Source organism: Schistocerca serialis, chromosome 4 (assembly GCF_023864345.2).
Source record: "Schistocerca serialis cubense isolate TAMUIC-IGC-003099 chromosome 4, iqSchSeri2.2, whole genome shotgun sequence".
Taxonomy (NCBI): domain Eukaryota; kingdom Metazoa; phylum Arthropoda; class Insecta; order Orthoptera; family Acrididae; genus Schistocerca; species Schistocerca serialis.
In genome coordinates, this window is record NC_064641.1 from 394,452,405 (window position 1) to 394,471,748 (window position 19,344).

Sequence of the window (19,344 nt, forward strand, 5' to 3'; positions counted from 1 at the left end):
GGTATCTAACAAGCACACACTATCTTCAGTGGCAAATAGCATAAATTTCTACTCCAACTCTGCAATACTTGGCAAAATGTAGAGATACCACTGGAAACAGTCATGCTGTTCTAAACGTCAGTACAGTATCTAAACCTACAGGAAAGGTTGACAATGGATATTAATAAAATACCATCTAATCCTAGACATAAAGAAATGCACAAACAATGTAAGTTATATATTTACCAGTATTCATGAAAGTCAAATGTAACATATGTGAGTTGCGGATTATTTAACAATAATATGTGATTAGTGTATGCATCCCATATGATCTTCTCCTTCCCATATTGCTCAACAAGATTAATTATGCATACTGGTCCATAAACAGAAACCTCTTCAGAAAAATGCTTTTCAAAAGCACTTTGAGTTTCGGCCTCACCTGTAATATTCAGATGGAACAAGAACAGTTAGTATGGCAGAAAGAAATGTGTGTTTCTCTAAAGCTATGTGTAACAACACTTTGAAAATAATTATAGACTGACAATAGTCAGTTACACACATCACAAAAAAGAACTATTATCAAAATGTCCTGTAACAAAGTGAAAAGATAAAGAGGACTTATGTTATAGATTTTCTGCTATCTCCAACAACTCAAATGGCACTTTTAAAGAGAAACAATTGCTAATGAAATGTTTTCTAAAAATATGAATAAATAAACCAGTACCACTGTTATCTACCTTTGTTGTATGTATGCACTGTGCCTCTGTATGTCTAATACTAGGACAGTAGTTGGTGCTGTGACAATAAAAGAAGATGGATGGAATATGTGAACTCAATATTATGAAAAGGATCAACTGTTACTCATCATAGAGATGAGATGTTGAGTTGCAGATAGGCACAACCAAAGACTGTTGTACATTTGAGTTTTCAGCCAGCCAAAAGGCCTCCCCCTGAGGTAGAAAACACATGCACACTTTCACACACACACTTTTACATGCACACTTTAACACAAGCACAAATCACATACACAAGACCACTGTCTCTGGCCACTGAAGCCAGAGTGTTTGTGTGAATATGTGTGTTTTCTACTTAAGAAGAATGCCTTTTGGTTGAAAGTTTGAATGTACATCAGTCTTTTTGTTGTGTCTGTCTGCAACCCCAATGTCTCCTCTGTACGGGGAGTACCAATCTATGCTTCTCATAATATTGTCATTATTCCATCCTGGTTTTCCCACTGTTCAAGTTAATCACATTTTTTACCAGCTATCCAATCACACCATAGCAGATGTAGGATAATTCAAAGAAAGTCTACACTCAATAGTGTTGAAGTATCAAGATCACACAATATTAGCTGGAGGCGACTTCAGCCTACTGAGTAGGGATTGGTATGTCTATTGATTCATTGTAGGTGATACAGGCAGTCTTGTGTAGTAGTTATGAACCCAGAACTAATATTAGCTAGTAAGACAACTCACACTCAATGGAAATATTTTAGACTTAGCTACAAACAGGCCTGATCCTATTAACAGTGTCAGTATCAACACAGGGATAAGTGATACTGACTTCATCACAGTGATAATAGTTACTAAAGTTAATAAATCCATCAAGAAGGTTAAAAGAGATTTTATGCTTGAAAGAGCAGATGGGAGGTTGCTAGCGTCATCCTTAGACAATGAATGGACATCATTTAGTTCCAATATAATGGACATGGAGGAACTATGGGCAAAGTTTAAACTGACTGTAAATTGCACTCTGAAGAACTATGTGCCACATAAGTGGATTAAGGATGGAAAAGACCCATCATGGTTTAATAACAGAATTCAGAAAATGCTGAGAAAACAGACTGTTGCATTCCTAGTTCAAAACAGAATGCAGAAATGCAGACACGCAACAGTCAGTAAAAATTTTTGCATCTATAAAAAGATGAATCTGTGAAGCATATAACTTCCACCATCATATCTTAGTGAAAGATCTTGCTGACAAGCTGAGAAAATTATGGTCCTAAGTAAAATCACTATGCAGATTAAAGACTTCTAACCAGTCACTCAATCACTGACCAGTCTGGCATTGCAATAGAAGGCAGTAGAAAGAAAGCTTAAGTTTTGAAAATTTATGTTCAAAAAAATCATTCACACAGGAGGATCATACAGACGTAACGCTGTTTAACCATCATACAGACTCCCTTATGGAGGACGTAGAAATAAGTTGATGTTGAGAAGCAATTGAAAGAGTTGAAAACAATTATGTTACCAGGTCTGTATGGAATCCCAGTTCAATATTACAGAGCATTCTCTGGCACTGGCCCCTTACTTGGCTTGCATTTATCATCCAGTGTGAAGTCCCAAGGAAGTGGAGAAAAGCAGAGATGACTCCTGTACATGAGAACGGTAAAAGAATGGACCTGTAAAATTACAGACCAATATCCTTAACATCAGTTTGCTGCAGAATTTTTGAGCATGTTCTGAGTTCAAATACAATAACTTTCCTTGAGACAGAAAAGAGTCTCCACAAATCAGCACAAATTAGAAAGCATCACTCATGTGAAACTCAGCATGCTCTTTCCTCGAAGGACAGCAGGCACATTCGATATTTCAAGAGTGTCACAAAGCATTTCACTGCAGACTGTTAGCAAAGTTCTGAACATATGGGATAAATTCCTAGATACATGTGAGTGTCAATGAATTCTTTAGTATGTTATCCTGGAAGGTGAGTGTTCCTCAGAGACAAGGATATCATCAGGAGTGCCCCAGGGAAGATGGGCAGGGTGTACAGTAGTCTGAGTGTGTGTGTGTGTGTGTGTGTGTGTGTGTGTGTGTGTGTGTGTGTGTGTGTGTGTGTGTGTGTGTGTGTGTGTCTGTCAGTCTGTCTGTCTGTCTGCTCCTGATGTATTATACAGGAAATATTGGCAATTAGGAACTGTACAAGGATACAGGATGACAGACAGAATTTCTATTTGGCGTGATAAATGACAGCTTGCCCTAGATGTAAAAACACGCAAGTTAATGCAGGTGAGCAGGAAAACCAACCCTGCAATGCTTGAATCCAGTGTTAGTGGTATGAGGCTTGAGACAGTCACGTCAGTTAAATATGTAGGTGTAACACTGCACAGCAATATGAAATACAACGAGCACATAAGGTCAGCAGCAGGGAAGGGAGATGGTCAACTTCAGTTTAGTAGGAAAACTTTAGGAAGTGTGACTCATCTATAAAGGAAACTGCATATAGAACATTAGTGCAACACATTGTAGAGTACTGATAGAGTGTTTGATAATGATTGGTGGTTTAGTGCACTACACAGCAAGGTCATCAGTACCCTTCTAGAGTGCTTGGAATCCCTACCAGATTGGATTACAGGAAGACATCCAAAGCAACTCAGAAGCATGTTGCTAGATTTGTTACCAGTAGATTCGAACAACATGTACTACAAAGATACTACGAACAGCATTTGTAGCTGGCCTCAGAACGATTCTACTGCTACGAACATACATTCTGCATACGGACCAACGACAGGTAACAGAAATTAGGGCTCATATGGGAGTATATAAGCAGCCATTTTCCCCTTGTCGTATTTGCAAGTGGGACAGTAAACAGAATGACTAGAGATAGTACAAGGTATCTCCTCTATACAGCAGATGACTGGCAGAAAATGTATGTAAACACAGATGTAGAATGATCAACATGGGCAAAAGGTATCTACCATCCACTTATCTGATAAACTGCAATTGACGGTGACTAGCAAACTGGAAGCAGATCAAACTAACGTTAAGGCCATATGGTTAAATGTCTAGGCTCATGCTGTTTATAATATGTGTGTATCAACAATAACTTCTCACCAAAGATTTATCATCCCATAGGTTAAGCCAACAACAGCCAGTCTAGGAAGAATGTTGATGATTCTTCTCCAACTATGGCCTACCACGCCTGCAGCCACCAGAAGGATTACACCAGCATTCACAGAAAGCTTCATGTAGATGGAAATCATGTTAAGTGTCCAGCTGTGTACTGCTCACTTTTCCTCACAAGAGGCAGCAATTTTAGTGAGCATCCCTACGTGCATAATGGACTGTAGATCATTGGAGTTCTATCCCTTTCATTCACTAATTTCACTAACAAAAGACTGACACATCTTGATTTTATCATGAATCACAACTTATTTTTCATCATAAAACTGTGAAGAGAACTACAACTATACTAGTTTATCACATTAGAGTTGTGAGTTTTATCTCACAGGACGGCAATGTTCAATTACACCAGGATGTCACCTTGATAACTATTTTCAATATAAACTATTTCACACAGCTGTTAAAGGTGCAGAAAAATAAGCAGCTATCAGGAAACCAAAGCAAAAAGGCATTGAATCCCGACTACAAAGGTGAGATGCAGAACTGCTGGTTGTAATGGTTTCTGTGTCTTAATTGTGTAGCAGTTTGTTTCAAAAATAATGGTGTAGAGCACAGGATTATACAATTAATTTAAGCTGATTCTTCAGTTCCAGTAAAATTGATCACAAATTGGGCAACATGGATCCAAAACTATCATGGTATTGGGAAGAAAGCAGAAGCAAAAAAACTGAGCTTTGCCAGAGAATATGTTAGTTGGAATAGAAATTTCTACAGGTAGGAGGTAGAAAATCTCTGAAAATAAGAGTTATTTAAAAAACTAGGTATCCTTACTGCACCAAGAGAGTACACCTACCAATCTGTTGTGCAAGTCATGGAAAACACCAGTTTGACTTGCAGTTACCAAGGAAAAACTAGCAAAAAACTCAAAACAGTATTTCCTATCAAGGAGTAATTTTTGTAATAAACTTCCCAAGATGACAAGAAGATTGCTAAAATATTTCCATCTGAAACATACTTCAAAATTGCAAATTCTACACAAAGATTACTTAAAGGACTCAGCGTAGAGGTTATTAATGAAAGGTGACAACTACAACAGCCCGTCACATTATAATAGGTAATCAAATTTTATACTCTTACAAGCAAATGTACCAAGCTCTATACTGCACCATATTAATGTCTTGTCATTCTCCTGAGCTCTACATCTCAGTCATTGGCTGGTATGATGACTCCGCTATCTACACTGATTAAAGGGAGGACATGGAGACAGCCATATTTGTGGTCCTAGGGTCACCAGGAGGTGTCCAGTGTGTGTGGTGGGTCGATGCAAAACTATGCTCCTGTTATATGATATTTGGTATGAACTGTATATAAAAAAAATAGCACTGTGCAAGAGAGCCAATCCAATGAGGCAGTGCAGTTGTTAAGATACTGACTTCGCATTTGGGAGTACGGAGTTTGCTCTGTCTGGCTATCTTGATTTAGAGTTTCCATGGTTTTTCTAAATCATTTCTGGCATATACTGGGATGATTCCTCCACAGGACCACAGATAAAACACACATCCTTTCCTCATAAAAGCATACTTATATATTGTGTGCATGTGTGGTGGTGGTGCTGCAGGGTCAGAGCTATTCATTTTCAGTGTACTATGATGACAAATCTTGTATAATTGTAAAATGATCGTGTATGAGTAAATAAATAAAATAAATATAAAAAAGAACAACTAGCGCAGTTTCAGAATGAATGATTATGTACTTTAAGCCATTATGTGAGTCACGGATATATTTCTGTTGAATGTGTCTCAGCCAGCTGTAAAAAAGTTCTGCAGGTGAATTTTGTAAAATATTTTAGGGATACCTAGCCAATGTGTTTTACTGAAAAGGAAATATCATTCAGAGATAATGTCAAAAAATTATTGAACTTTTTAGAGATGGTGGAGCATACCACAACAACAGGGGCAAATGTGTGTACTTAACTGCAGTGCGCATGGGAACCTCAATACTGACTGGACTTCTATTTCTTTATCCTGTTCCACTGTGTCTGTTTCTCCTGCTATTCATTGTACTACTAGGTGGGAAATAAAACTGAGCTTGTTGATCTGGGAAAATTTCAGTTACTTTATAGTTTACATGCCATGTCATCCAAATTTCTGTTTTCTTATATTAGTTGATAACACATATTACACATTATTATTAGTGAAGGACTTATTGTTTGTAAAGGTAATAACTAAATTCAGTGAGGATGGGTATGACAATTGGAACCAAACTTTTTTTTCAGGTAAGAGAAATGGTTCCCATGATTTTCTTGTGTGAAAGCTGCATATCTACCAATTACATATGTTTTTGTTCTCTTTTATTCTGAAATAGTGCACTTAAAAATGAGCTCCTGGAGACATAATTTTATTTAAAGGAGAGGAAAGTCAAGGAACAGTGACTCTGTATAGAGATGAATACCCATGAGATCAGAAGCAACATACGAACAGTATTGCAATATTAGTGGAACACAAACCAAAACAGGCCATGAGCAGAGATGTCGTACATTATTAAAAAGGATTACATGAAAGACTAAAGAGCCGGCACGTAAAGAGATGAGTGTTGAAAAGGTGCCAATATGCTATCTATGTTTGGAAATTTGGAAGCACATGCCTCCAAAGGAGCAAATGCAATAAAAAGAAGATAAAAAACTAACAATACAGGTAGGGAGGTGGGGAGGGAGGCGGTACATGAGGCAGGCAGGGAGGGGCGGCACGGGGCAGTGAGGGAGGGAGGGGAGGCAGGGCGGGCGGAGGGAGGCAGGGCGGGCGGAGGGAGGCAGGGCGGGCGGAGGGAGGGCGGGGCGGCACGAGGCAGGGCGGGCGGAGGGAGGGCGGGGCGGCACGAGGCAGGGCGGGCGGGGGGAGGGCGGGGGCGGCACGAGGCAGGGAGGGAGGGAGGGGGGGAGGGAGGGAGGGAGGGGGGGAGGGAGGGGCGGCACGAGGCAGGGAGGGAGGGAGGGGGGGAGGGAGGGGCGGCACGAGGCAGGGAGGGAGGGAGGGGGGGAGGGAGGGGCGGCACGAGGCAGGGAGGGAGGGAGGGGGGGGAGGGAGGGGCGGCACGAGGCAGGGAGGGAGGGAGGGGGGGAGGGAGGGGCGGCACGAGGCAGGGAGGGAGGGAGGGGGGAGGGAGGGGCGGCACGAGGGAGGGGGGAGGGAGGGGCGGCACGAGGCAGGGAGGGAGGGAGGGGGGAGGGAGGGGCGGCACGAGGCAGGGAGGGAGGGGCGGCACGAGGCAGGGAGGGAGGGGCGGCACTAGGCAGGGAGGGAGGGGCGGCACTAGGCAGGGAGGGAGGGGCGGCACGAGGCAGGGAGGGAGGGGCGGCACGAGGCAGGGAGGGAGGGGCGGCACGAGGCAGGGAGGGAGGGGCGGCACGAGGCAGGGAGGGAGGGAGGGAGGGAGGGAGGGAGGGAGGGAGGGAGGGAGGGAGGGGCGGCACGAGGCAGGGAGGGAGGGAGGGAGGGAGGGGCGGCACGGGGGGAGGGAGGGAGGGGCGGCACGGGGGGAGGCAGGGAGGGAGGGAGGGAGGGGCGGCACGGGGGGAGGCAGGGAGGGAGGGAGGGAGGGGGGAGGGAGGGGGAGGGGGGAGGGAGGGGGGAGGGAGGGGGGAGGGAGGGGGGAGGGAGGGGGGAGGGGGGAGGGAGGGGGGAGGGAGGGGGGAGGGAGGGAGGGAGGGAGGGGCGGCACGAGGCAGGGAGGGAGGGAGGGAGGGAGGGAGGGAGGGGCGGCACGAGGCAGGGAGGGAGGGAGGGGCGGCACGAGGCAGGGAGGGAGGGAGGGGCGGCACGAGGCAGGGAGGGAGGGAGGGAGGGAGGGAGGGAGGGAGGGGCGGCACGAGGCAGGGAGGGAGGGAGGGAGGGGCGGCACGAGGCAGGGAGGGAGGGAGGGAGGGAGGGAGGGGCGGCACGGGGGGAGGCAGGGAGGGAGGTAGGGAGGGGGGAGGGAGGGGGGAGGGGGGAGGGAGGGAGGGAGGGAGGGGGGAGGGAGGGAGGGAGGGAGGGGCGGCACGAGGCAGGGAGGGAGGGAGGGAGGGAGGGAGGGGCGGCACGGGGGGAGGCAGGGAGGGAGGGAGGGAGGGGAGGCAGGGAGGGAGGGAGGGAGGGGCGGCACGGGGGGAGGCAGGGAGGGAGGGAGGGAGGGGGGAGGGGGGAGGGAGGGGGAGGGGGGAGGGAGGGGGAGGGGGGAGGGAGGGGTAGGGGGGAGGGAGGGGGAGGGAGGGGGGAGGGGGGAGGGAGGGGGGAGGGAGGGGGGAGGGAGGGAGGGAGGGAGGGGCGGCACGAGGCAGGGAGGGAGGGAGGGAGGGAGGGAGGGAGGGGCGGCACGAGGCAGGGAGGGAGGGAGGGAGGGAGGGAGGGAGGGAGGGAGGGAGGGGCGGCACGAGGCAGGGAGGGAGGGAGGGAGGGGCGGCACGAGGCAGGGAGGGAGGGAGGGAGGGAGGGAGGGAGGGGCGGCACGGGGGGAGGCAGGGAGGGAGGTAGGGAGGGGGGAGGGAGGGGGGGAGGGGGGAGGGAGGGAGGGAGGGGGGAGGGGGGAGGGAGGGAGGGAGGGAGGGGCGGCACGAGGCAGGGAGGGAGGGAGGGAGGGAGGGAGGGGCGGCACGAGGCAGGGAGGGAGGGAGGGAGTGAGGGAGGGAGGGAGGGAGGGAGGGAGGGGCGGCACGAGGCAGGGAGGGAGGGAGGGAGGGAGGGAGGGGCGGCACGAGGCAGGGAGGGAGGGAGGGAGGGAGGGAGGGAGGGGCGGCACGAGGCAGGGAGGGAGGGGCGGCACGAGGCAGGGAGGGAGGGAGGGAGGGAGGGAGGGAGGGAGGGGCGGCACGAGGCAGGGAGGGAGGGAGGGAGGGAGGGAGGGAGGGAGGGAGGGGCGGCACGAGGCAGGGAGGGAGGGAGGGAGGGAGGGAGGGGCGGCACGAGGCAGGGAGGGAGGGAGGGGCGGCACGAGGCAGGGAGGGAGGGAGGGGCGGCACGAGGCAGGGAGGGAGGGAGGGAGGGGCGGCACGAGGCAGGGAGGGAGGGAGGGGCGGCACGAGGCAGGGAGAGAGGGAGGGAGGGAGGGGCGGCACGAGGCAGGGAGAGAGGGAGGGAGGGAGGGGCGGCACGAGGCAGGGAGAGAGGGAGGGAGGGAGGGAGGGAGGGAGGGAGGGAGGGAGGGAGGGGCGGCACGAGGCAGGGAGGGAGGGAGGGAGGGAGGGGCAGCACGAGGCAGGGAGGGAGGGAGGGAGGGGCGGCACGAGGCAGGGAGGGAGGGAGGGAGGGAGGGAGGGAGGGAGGGAGGGGCGGCACGAGGCAGGGAGGGAGGGAGGGAGGGAGGGAGGGAGGGAGGGAGGGAGGGAGGGAGGGGCGGCACGAGGGAGGGAGGGAGGGAGGGAGGGGCGGCACGAGGGAGGGAGGGAGGGAGGGAGGGAGGGAGGGAGGGAGGGAGGGAGGGAGGGAGGGAGGGAGGGGCGGCACGAGGCAGGGAGGGAGGGAGGGAGGGAGGGAGGGAGGGGCGGCACAAGGCAGGGAGGGAGGGAGGGGCGGCACGAGGCAGGGAGGGAGGGAGGGAGGGAGGGAGGGAGGGGCGGCACGAGGCAGGGAGGGAGGGAGGGAGGGAGGGAGGGGCGGCACGAGGCAGGGAGGGAGGGAGGGAGGGAGGGAGGGAGGGGCGGCACGAGGCAGGGAGGGAGAGAGGGAGGGAGGGAGGGGCGGCACGAGGCAGGGAGGGAGGGAGGGGCGGCACGAGGCAGGGAGGGAGGGAGGGGCGGCACGAGGCAGGGAGGGAGGGAGGGGCGGCACGAGGCAGGGAGGGAGGGAGGGGCGGCACGAGGCAGGGAGGGAGGGAGGGGCGGCACGAGGCAGGGAGAGAGGGAGGGAGGGAGGGGCGGCACGAGGCAGGGAGAGAGGGAGGGAGGGAGGGGCGGCACGAGGCAGGGAGAGAGGGAGGGAGGGAGGGGCGGCACGAGGCAGGGAGAGAGGGAGGGAGGGAGGGGCGGCACGAGGCAGGGAGAGAGGGAGGGAGGGAGGGGCGGCACGAGGCAGGGAGAGAGGGAGGGAGGGAGGGGCGGCACGAGGCAGGGAGAGAGGGAGGGAGGGAGGGGCGGCACGAGGCAGGGAGAGAGGGAGGGAGGGAGGGGCGGCACGAGGCAGGGAGGGAGGGAGGGAGGGAGGGGCGGCACGAGGCAGGGAGGGAGGGAGGGAGGGAGGGGCGGCACGAGGCAGGGAGGGAGGGAGGGAGGGAGGGAGGGGCGGCACGAGGCAGGGAGGGAGGGAGGGAGGGAGGGAGGGGCGGCACGAGGCAGGGAGGGAGGGAGGGTGGGAGGGGCGGCACGAGGCAGGGAGGGAGGGAGGGAGGGGCGGCACGAGGCAGGGAGGGAGGGTGGGAGGGAGGGGCGGCACGAGGCAGGGAGGGAGGGAGGGAGGGAGGGGCGGCACGAGGCAGGGAGGGAGGGAGGGAGGGAGGGGCGGCACGAGGCAGGGAGGGAGGGAGGGAGGGAGGGGTGGCACGAGGCAGGGAGGGAGGGAGGGAGGGAGGGGCGGCACGAGGCAGGGAGGGAGGGAGGGAGGGAGGGGCGGCACGAGGCAGGGAGGGAGGGTGGGAGGGAGGGGCGGCACGAGGCAGGGAGGGAGGGTGGGAGGGAGGGGCGGCACGAGGCAGGGAGGGAGGGTGGGAGGGAGGGGCGGCACGAGGCAGGGAGGGAGGGTGGGAGGGAGGGGCGGCACGAGGCAGGGAGGGAGGGTGGGAGGGAGGGGCGGCACGAGGCAGGGAGGGAGGGTGGGAGGGAGGGGCGGCACGAGGCAGGGAGGGAGGGTGGGAGGGAGGGGCGGCACGAGGCAGGGAGGGAGGGTGGGAGGGAGGGGCGGCACGAGGCAGGGAGGGTGGGAGGGAGGGGCGGCACGAGGCAGGGAGGGTGGGAGGGAGGGGCGGCACGAGGCAGGGAGGGTGGGAGGGAGGGGCGGCACGAGGCAGGGAGGGTGGGAGGGAGGGGCGGCACGAGGCAGGGAGGGTGGGAGGGAGGGGCCGCACGAGGCAGGGAGGGTGGGAGGGAGGGGCCGCACGAGGCAGGGAGGGTGGGAGGGAGGGGCGGCACGAGGCAGGGAGGGTGGCAGGGAGGGGCGGCACGAGGGAGGGAGGGGCGGCACGAGGCAGGGAGGGTGGGAGGGAGGGGCGGCACGAAGGAGGGAGGGGCGGCACGAGGCAGGGAGGGTGGGAGGGAGGGGCGGCACGAGGCAGGGAGGGTGGGAGGGAGGGGCGGCACGAGGCAGGGAGGGTGGGAGGGAGGGGCGGCACGAGGCAGGGAGGGTGGGAGGGAGGGGCGGCACGAGGCAGGGAGGGTGGGAGGGAGGGGCGGCACGAGGCAGGGAGGGTGGGAGGGAGGGGCGGCACGAGGCAGGGAGGGTGGGAGGGAGGGGCGGCACGAGGCAGGGAGGGTGGGAGGGAGGGGCGGCACGAGGCAGGGAGGGTGGGAGGGAGGGGCGGCACGAGGCAGGGTGGGAGGGAGGGGCGGCACGAGGCAGGGTGGGAGGGAGGGGCGGCACGAGGCAGGGTGGGAGGGAGGGGCGGCACGAGGCAGGGTGGGAGGGAGGGGCGGCACGAGGCAGGGTGGGAGGGAGGGGCGGCACGAGGCAGGGTGGGAGGGAGGGGCGGCACGAGGCAGGGTGGGAGGGAGGGGCGGCACGAGGCAGGGTGGGAGGGAGGGGCGGCACGAGGCAGGGTGGGAGGGAGGGGCGGCACGAGGCAGGGTGGGAGGGAGGGGCGGCACGAGGCAGGGTGGGAGGGAGGGGCGGCACGAGGCAGGGAGGGAGGTTGGGAATGAGCAGCTAGTGGCTCGGAGGGTGGCAGCTGGATTGCTGACTATAAATGCAGCAGAGGTATGGGTGGTAAGCATATGGGTTAGGCATGAGAATCATAGGTGCCAGAGCCAGTGGGGAGCAGTGCACGATTAAGACGCCGTGGACACACAAATTGGGATGGGATGATAGGACAGAGGAAGGGGAAACTGTTGAGTGGAGTGTGTGAGGTCAGTGGGTCAACGGAATTTGAGGTCAGAAGGGATAGAGGAGCGAAGTATGTGTTGCAGGCATAATCCTCATCTGCAATCTGCATAATGCTGAAAAGCTGGTGGGAGAGAAAAGGATCCATATGACCCGAATTGTGAAGTAGCCACTGAAATCTAGCATTTTGTGCTCAGCTGCATGTAGTGCCACTGACTGGTCAACTTTGTTCTTGGTCACAGTTTGGCAGTGGCCACTAAATATGGTGTGGACAGCTGTATGGTTGTCATACCAATATAAAAAACCGTGTAGTAATTGCCGTAGAGTTGGTATGGTTTATTACGTGGCTGCTTTCACATTTGGCCCTGCCTCTGATGGGGTACGATAAGCCTGTGACAGGACTGGATTGGAAGTGGGCGGATTGGGTCTTCTATAGGGATATGATCCCTGTAGCAAGGGGTTGGGTGTGGGAGTGGCATCCGGATGGTCAAGTTTTTTATATTGACATAAGAATCATCCAGCTGTCCACCATAAAGAATGGCCACCACCAAACTGTGGCCAAGAACGAAGCTGATCACCAGGTGGCAAAAAATACAGGTGAGTACAAAATACTCTATTTCTATGGCTTCTTCACAACCCAGGCCATCTGGATTCTTCCCTCTCTGAACTACACAGATAGGAGTTATCCTTGCTGCACATACTTTGCTCCTCTATCCCTTCTGGCTGAATCTCCATTAACCTACAGTCCTCACACTTCACACTTAACAGTTTTCCCTTCCTCCTTCTCATTCCCATCATCTCCTCCCAATTGATGTTTCCATGTCATCTTCATTGTGCACTACGCCACTCCCTATCAGTTCCAGTGCCTGTGCATTACATGCCTATGCCTAGCCCTTGCACCTGCTGCCACTACCTCCCACATTCGTAGTCAGTAAACCAGCTGCCTCCCGCTGAGTCACTAGCTACTTACCCCCAAACCACATAGGTAGGTGTGTGTGTGTGTGTGTGTGTGTGTGTGTGTGTGTGTGTGTGTGTGTGTGTGTTCTAGCTTGAAAAAGGATTTTTCTGAGAGCTAGCATGTTTTCCTTCTGTTTTGTGTATGCCTGTTGACAACTCTATGCTTCCACCATTCAGTGATTGGTCTCCTTTACTCCCTAATTATTCACTGTCTACAACATTTGTTTTAACTAAGATGGCTTCATACGATACTGACTTTTTGGAATTCCACAAAAATATGGATTGGCAGATTATGAATGTGTCATTAAAATGGCCAAAAGATTAAAACAGATTGCTAATTAAACACATACATGTTATGGTGGTTGTGATAATTAATTGAGTGACATGAAATTTATCCTACCATGTAGTTCATGGGTGGATGCTGATGTTCCTATCACATTATGACAGGTCTTGAGGTGTAACCACTGGCATCATTGGTTGTTACATATTGCTCAGCCATGATTAAGATTTCTGAACAATAGCTCTAGTTGTGCATCTCAAACTGATGTCCTTGAATGTTTTCTTTAAGTTCTGGAAACACATGAAAATTGTATGGGGCCAAGTTGGTACTGTATGGAGGATGATCAATGACAGTAAATCCAAGGCATCAGATTGCTGCAGATGTTACAGCACTCATATGTGGTCTGGCATTGTCACACTGAAGGGAGGGTGCTCCAAGCGAGGCCAAATTCTTTGAATTTGAAACTATTACAGCAAACAATGCACCCGTGATCTACGTGTAGCTTCTTTGATTAGTAATCAAAATGTCCTCGGTCCCAATTCAGAACCTACCACCACTTAAATAATGATTAATAATCAGCATTGACGACCAAAGACCTCTGGCGTAAGAAGTCGCACTCATTCTGCCAACAACCTTGTCAAAGAGGGCAGAGGAGCGGACAGAGGTTCAGAGCACACACTTGTCCTTGGGGTGGGAAACTGCCCCTAAAGGCAGAAAAATCAGCAATGATCAATTGCATGAGGATGCAGAAGGCAATAGAAACCACTGCATTAAAGACACACAATGTATACGTGCAGGACACGTGGCCTGCAATTGAACAAGTGTCATAATAATATTTCCGTCAGCAAAATATTCCGGAATAGTCCCCCATTCAGATCTCCAGGAGGGGACTGCCAAGGGTGACTAGGAGAAAAAGATTGAATAACCAACAGAATTATAACATTCTCTGCGTCAGGGTGTGGAATGTCAGAAGCTTGAACATGGTAGGGAAGTTAGCAAGCCTAAGGGAAATGTAAAGGCTCAATTTAGATATAGTAGGGGTTAGTGAAGAGAAATAGAAAGAAGACAAGGATTTCTGGTGAGATGAGTATAGGTTAATATCAACAGCAGCAAAACATGGTACAACAGGAGTAGGATTTGTTATGAATAGGGAGGTACAGCAGATAGTGTGTTACTGTGAATAGTTCAGTGATAGGACTGTTCTTATCAGAATCGACTGCAAACCAACACCAACAATGATAGTTCAGGTATACATGCCGATGAGAAGGTTCTGTGCAGAATCGGAAAGGAAAGGAAAGGAATATGTGGAAAACACTGACAAGGAGAAGGGACAGGATGATAGTACATCTGTTAGAACGTCAGGGTATGACTTCCATGGTACTAGAGGGAGCTGTAGAGGACAAAAACTGTACAGGATGAGAGACTGGGATAAATCCAGTAAATAATTGAGGACAGAGGTGCAAGTGCTACTCTGAGATGAAGAGGATGGCACAGGAGAGGAATTCGTGGCGGGCGGCATCAAACCAGTCAGAAGACTGGTGACACGAAAAAAAAAAATTACAGCACACTAATGCACCAACATTATGTTACATACCACCATGTTTCACAGTACGATTCGACAGTGGGTTGTAAAAATGTAGACATGAAGAATAAAGAAGTGGAATGTTAATAACATCTGCTTTTTTTTAAATGTTTAAGTTTTCACATAAAAATTATTTTGAGGCATTACTTTTCAGCACACCCTTGTATATCTGAAATTCCATCAAAGAAAGTGAAAGCTTACTAAATCACAATTGCACACTACTGTCACTTATTTAAATTTAAATGTTAACTAAACACACACACACACACACACACACACACACACACACACACACACAATCCTGCATGCAACAATGCACCAGCTGCACAAACTGTGACAGAATTGCAGTTCTGTGGCTTGACAGTGGTGATGAGTTATGTATGGTATGGTTGAGTGGGTGGAGAGAAAAAGGGGGGTGGGGACCACGTGTTGGTGAAGGCTCGCTGACATATGAGGAAGAGGCAGCAGCTGTGTGAGATAGGGATGTGGTACCAGCAAGCTCAAATACAATACAAGCTCTGCTGGACAAGGACAGAGAAGGCAACTGACAATGACCATTTTGAATAGCAATCTTGGTACTCATCTAAGTGTCTTATGGAAACCATGCAGAACATAAGTCTGACTGGGCAAACGTGATTTGAGCCTTGTGCCTCCTGTGTTTCACACACACTAAGCAAACAAATACATATCATGGTCTAGATTACATTCTACTTTTTTTTGAAAACTTCATACACTAGTGTATTTTTACCTTTGTCAAGCTGTGGAGGAGGTCTATACTTGTATCCCGGCTGTGACCAAAACACGGGTACTGAGCCTCTTACTTGAACAAATGACACTTGATGATGGTGATAAGAAATAATTTGCTCTGTTTCCACATAATTTGCACATTTTCCATTCTCATCTACACCACGACGTTTGTAACGGGTACCAGCTCTGAAGCGACTTCGGCGAGATATTAGGCATAATGTGAATGTCTGCAAGCAATAATGTTATTACAAACTTGAAAGAATTGTAAACACTTACAATGTGATACATGCTTATTTTAAGTAAAATTAAGGGTTTATGTACATCAAATGCGCTGAACCTTTGCTGTCAGTTAATTTTTCTTAAGTCACTCCCAATGACACAAAATGGAGTTAGGGGGTACAAAAATTCAAAGTTAATGAGCAAACGAAACAAACCAACTTAAAAAAAATTACAAATGACATTTAACAAGCAGAAAATGCGCTTTAACTTATAGTAATCAAGGAATCACTAACAACATTCTTAAAAGGCACAAATTCAACACATAACATCAAAATATTTTCTTTTATTTACAGCAGCATTGATATGGCAGGGACCACTATGATTAGGACTACCACTGTTACATACAATTTATGGTCTAGTCTTTAAAAATAAAATGGAGGAAACATTACATATTCTAGTTTACTTGTTAGGCAACAAACACACATATTCAACACAAGCTGCTCTAACAAGGGAAACTCCACATCACATCCCCCACAGATTTAGAGCTAAAATGGCCCAGTGGATAGCCCACAATCACTAAACACGGATCAAGTATGGAAACAATAAGAACGTGTACTGAACTGCGAAAAAAAAAAGAAGCAAAATAGAAACAGTGAATGGTCCAAACTGAAAATATTTAACCTCACATGAATTGCAAGAACCGCAATGTTGTCGTCATATGGTCATGGTGTTGTACTGTCAAGCGGGACATCTGTGTTGGAATATCCTTTGTGCCCTATTTAATTTTTTCTTCACAAATTTATGAACTGCCCATCTAGTCACTGACATGTCTGTTCTCATTCTGTAGTCTTGGCAACTTTCATACTGCACATTGGTTATAGAACATGAGTCATGGGATATGAATGTATTATTGTCGCAAGTAAATGTGATTAACTGTGAGAGCAGACTAGATGCCACATACACCTCTCACAGCAATGAAAACAACAAATAAATAGGTGTGAAATGGCACAAAGGATTTCAAGAGTCAAAACTTCCAAAACGGGGGTGCAAGAGTTGTAACACATGGTATATGTGTATGACAAGTAGGAGGTACGTACGTCTGGAGGTCCCTTTGATACACGTCACAGAAGCAAATGGAGGTTACACCATGACACAGACACAAATTTGAATACAGCGAACAGACACATCAGTGACCGGATGGAGAGTTCATAATTTTGTGATAATATATGGAGCATGAGGGAGATTTGAAAATGGATCTTCCCTTTCGCAGTCCAACACCATTACCACATAACCATAATGCCATGGCTATTCAAATTCAGTCAATGTTGCAAACCTAGTTCAGTACACCTCCTTCCTGTTTTCACTCTTGATTAGTGTTCAGATTTGGTCGGGCTACTCACTGCAACATCTTACCACTAAATCTGAGGAGGGTGCAAGGGCAGTTTCCCTTGACAGTAAATGTATCAAAATTTAAATCTTCAAAATTAACTACACTGCCGGACCAAAAAGAAAAGAAACACCTGGAGGACGTGGTCAGTAGTGTGTGGATTAACTGAAGAATGGTGCCTGATGGGAGGCATGTCCAGGCAGCCTGTGAGTAGTGATGACCACTGTGTGAGTTGCACAGTGCAGTGGTCCGCTCATCTACGCAGTAAACTGAAGACGTGGGTTCAAATCCCAGACCAATACCAATTTTCAGCTTTCCCCATTGAATTAAATCATTACCCACAGGCAACTAATGTCATCAATTCCATAGCGTCTTGATTCACATTGGCTGCAGGGTCAAAATGGTGACACTTCTTTCAATCATGTTCAAAAGAACAGACACCACATACGTATTAAATATTGCTCAATTATAACATTCCTTGTGGGTTGAATGTTTATTTAGACTAATGGTGATCATGTCTTCTCTGTCTCTGAAATGTTCACCTCTGATATAAATATATGATCACCCATCCTTTACAGTAGTCCTACAGTAGCAACTTGCTCAATCAAATGATGATAGCACTATAAGCTGTTTCTCATTACCTTTACACCAGTGCTCTTTGACGTATATCACCATTTTATTATAAATATTTTATTTCTGCACAAGTGGACACAATGGGAGCTGTTGTTGGAAAGTAAAGTGTTGGGCTGTATTATAGGAGCTGTAACTAATGGTTTCGCTGGGGATACAATGTAGAGGGGAGAACCCCGGTGAGGTCACCGAGACCCCCCTCTCGGAAGTGTGAAATACAAAGCAGGAACTGGTGAACACACAAGCAGAAAGGAAGATATATGCTCTTCAAGCAAATTTGGATGAAGTTAGGAAAGATTGAGTGAGGATGGAAAAAGGTAGCAGTAAGAGTGCTGGTTGGGAACTGGCAGTTGGTAGGAAGGCTAGTAGTAAGAGGATGTGGCCTTAAGAGTATTGTTGGGTCTACCAGTAACAGGTTACAGCTGCCAGAGTTAACACGAGAGGTACTTGAAGGTAGTGTAGGAGAAGGAAATGTGCAGCAGACAATAGCCACAAGCAGGAAGGCTAAGACTAACACTGATGTCATGAAGAAGAGAGTACTGCTAGGATACAAGCTTGGCAGAGATATAAGCCTTCAGTCACACAAGAAGTTAGGGGAGAAATATCACGTCAGCAGCATTTTCAAGGTGAGTGTTGGGCTGAATCAGATAAGTGAGGGTTTAGTGCAGGGGTCAGATCATGTTTTCGTGCGGCCCGCGAGCCTCCTCGGCTTCACGCGGGTAGCATTAGCTATATACTTGTCTGGCGTAGCGGTGTTGTGTTGATGGAAACTGTGTAGAATTGTGATTAAAGTCGGGGAAGTAATTAGGTAACTGAAAACCATCCACCACTTTCATTTAACACACCACTTGCGAGTGTTCCGCAGCGCTAAAGGCATGAGCGGCCTGCTAGCCAACAATGTGAGCCATGGATCAAATGCGCCATGTACCTATGGCCACTCATCTGTCAGCGGCGGGCTTGTCCCGCAGCCACCTCAATGTTAGCTTTGTCATGTCAGTGTGTCAGTCATGAACTAAGTTTCAGTGCCCCTGAGCATTCGTCGCGTATTGAGTGTAAATACACAAATGTGCTCATATTTGGTGATATAATTATTAGTGGAATAAATAGTGTCTAAGAGGAAAATATGTGAAGAAGAGTTTTGCTTTATAAGTGGACACAAAGAAGGTACTGCTACTTGCTTAATATGCTGGGATACTATTGTGGGACTGAAGAGAGAGAATTTATGTCGCCACTACACAAGTACGCACAATTCATTTACAGTAGCTTTTCCTTTCAATTCAAATGAAAGAGAGAAAAAAATTGCTGATCTAAAATCTACCATTCGTCGTCAACAAAACGTTATGTTAGCAGCAGTTGGGCAAAGTGAGGCTGTCACAAGAACATCATACCAAGTATGTAATATTCTGGCAAAAAATATGAAAGCTTTCACTGATGGTGAATTAGTGAATCAATGTTTGATGACTGTTTCTGAAACTTTGTTTCAAAATTTCTCCAACAGTAAACAAATATCAGCTGAAATAAATAAGCTCACACTTTCAGAATCTACCTGTCGAGGTCATATAGAAGATATTTCAAAATATATGTTTGAGGCAGTAATTAATAAAGTCAAACTATGCCAATACTTCAGTCTTGCGTGTGATTCCAGTACAGATTTAGCTTCAATGGCTCAGCTTTCATAACTTGTACATTACTGCACAAATGATGGGGTAATAGAGGAAGATGTT

At 49.8% G+C, this 19,344-nt stretch overlaps 1 protein-coding gene across 1 annotated transcript in view; it reads right to left on the minus strand.

Moving 5' to 3' along the window:
* LOC126474913 (phosphatidylinositide phosphatase SAC2) overlaps positions 1-19,344 on the minus strand; it is a 373,240-nt gene that overhangs the window by 271,721 nt on the left and 82,175 nt on the right. Inside the window, exons 5-6 of the mRNA XM_050102409.1 lie at positions 15,386-15,611; positions 226-418 (exon numbers count right to left, since the gene is read on the minus strand). Coding sequence (XP_049958366.1) covers positions 226-418; positions 15,386-15,611 — 419 coding nt within the window. The remainder of the gene's footprint in view (positions 1-225; positions 419-15,385; positions 15,612-19,344) is intronic.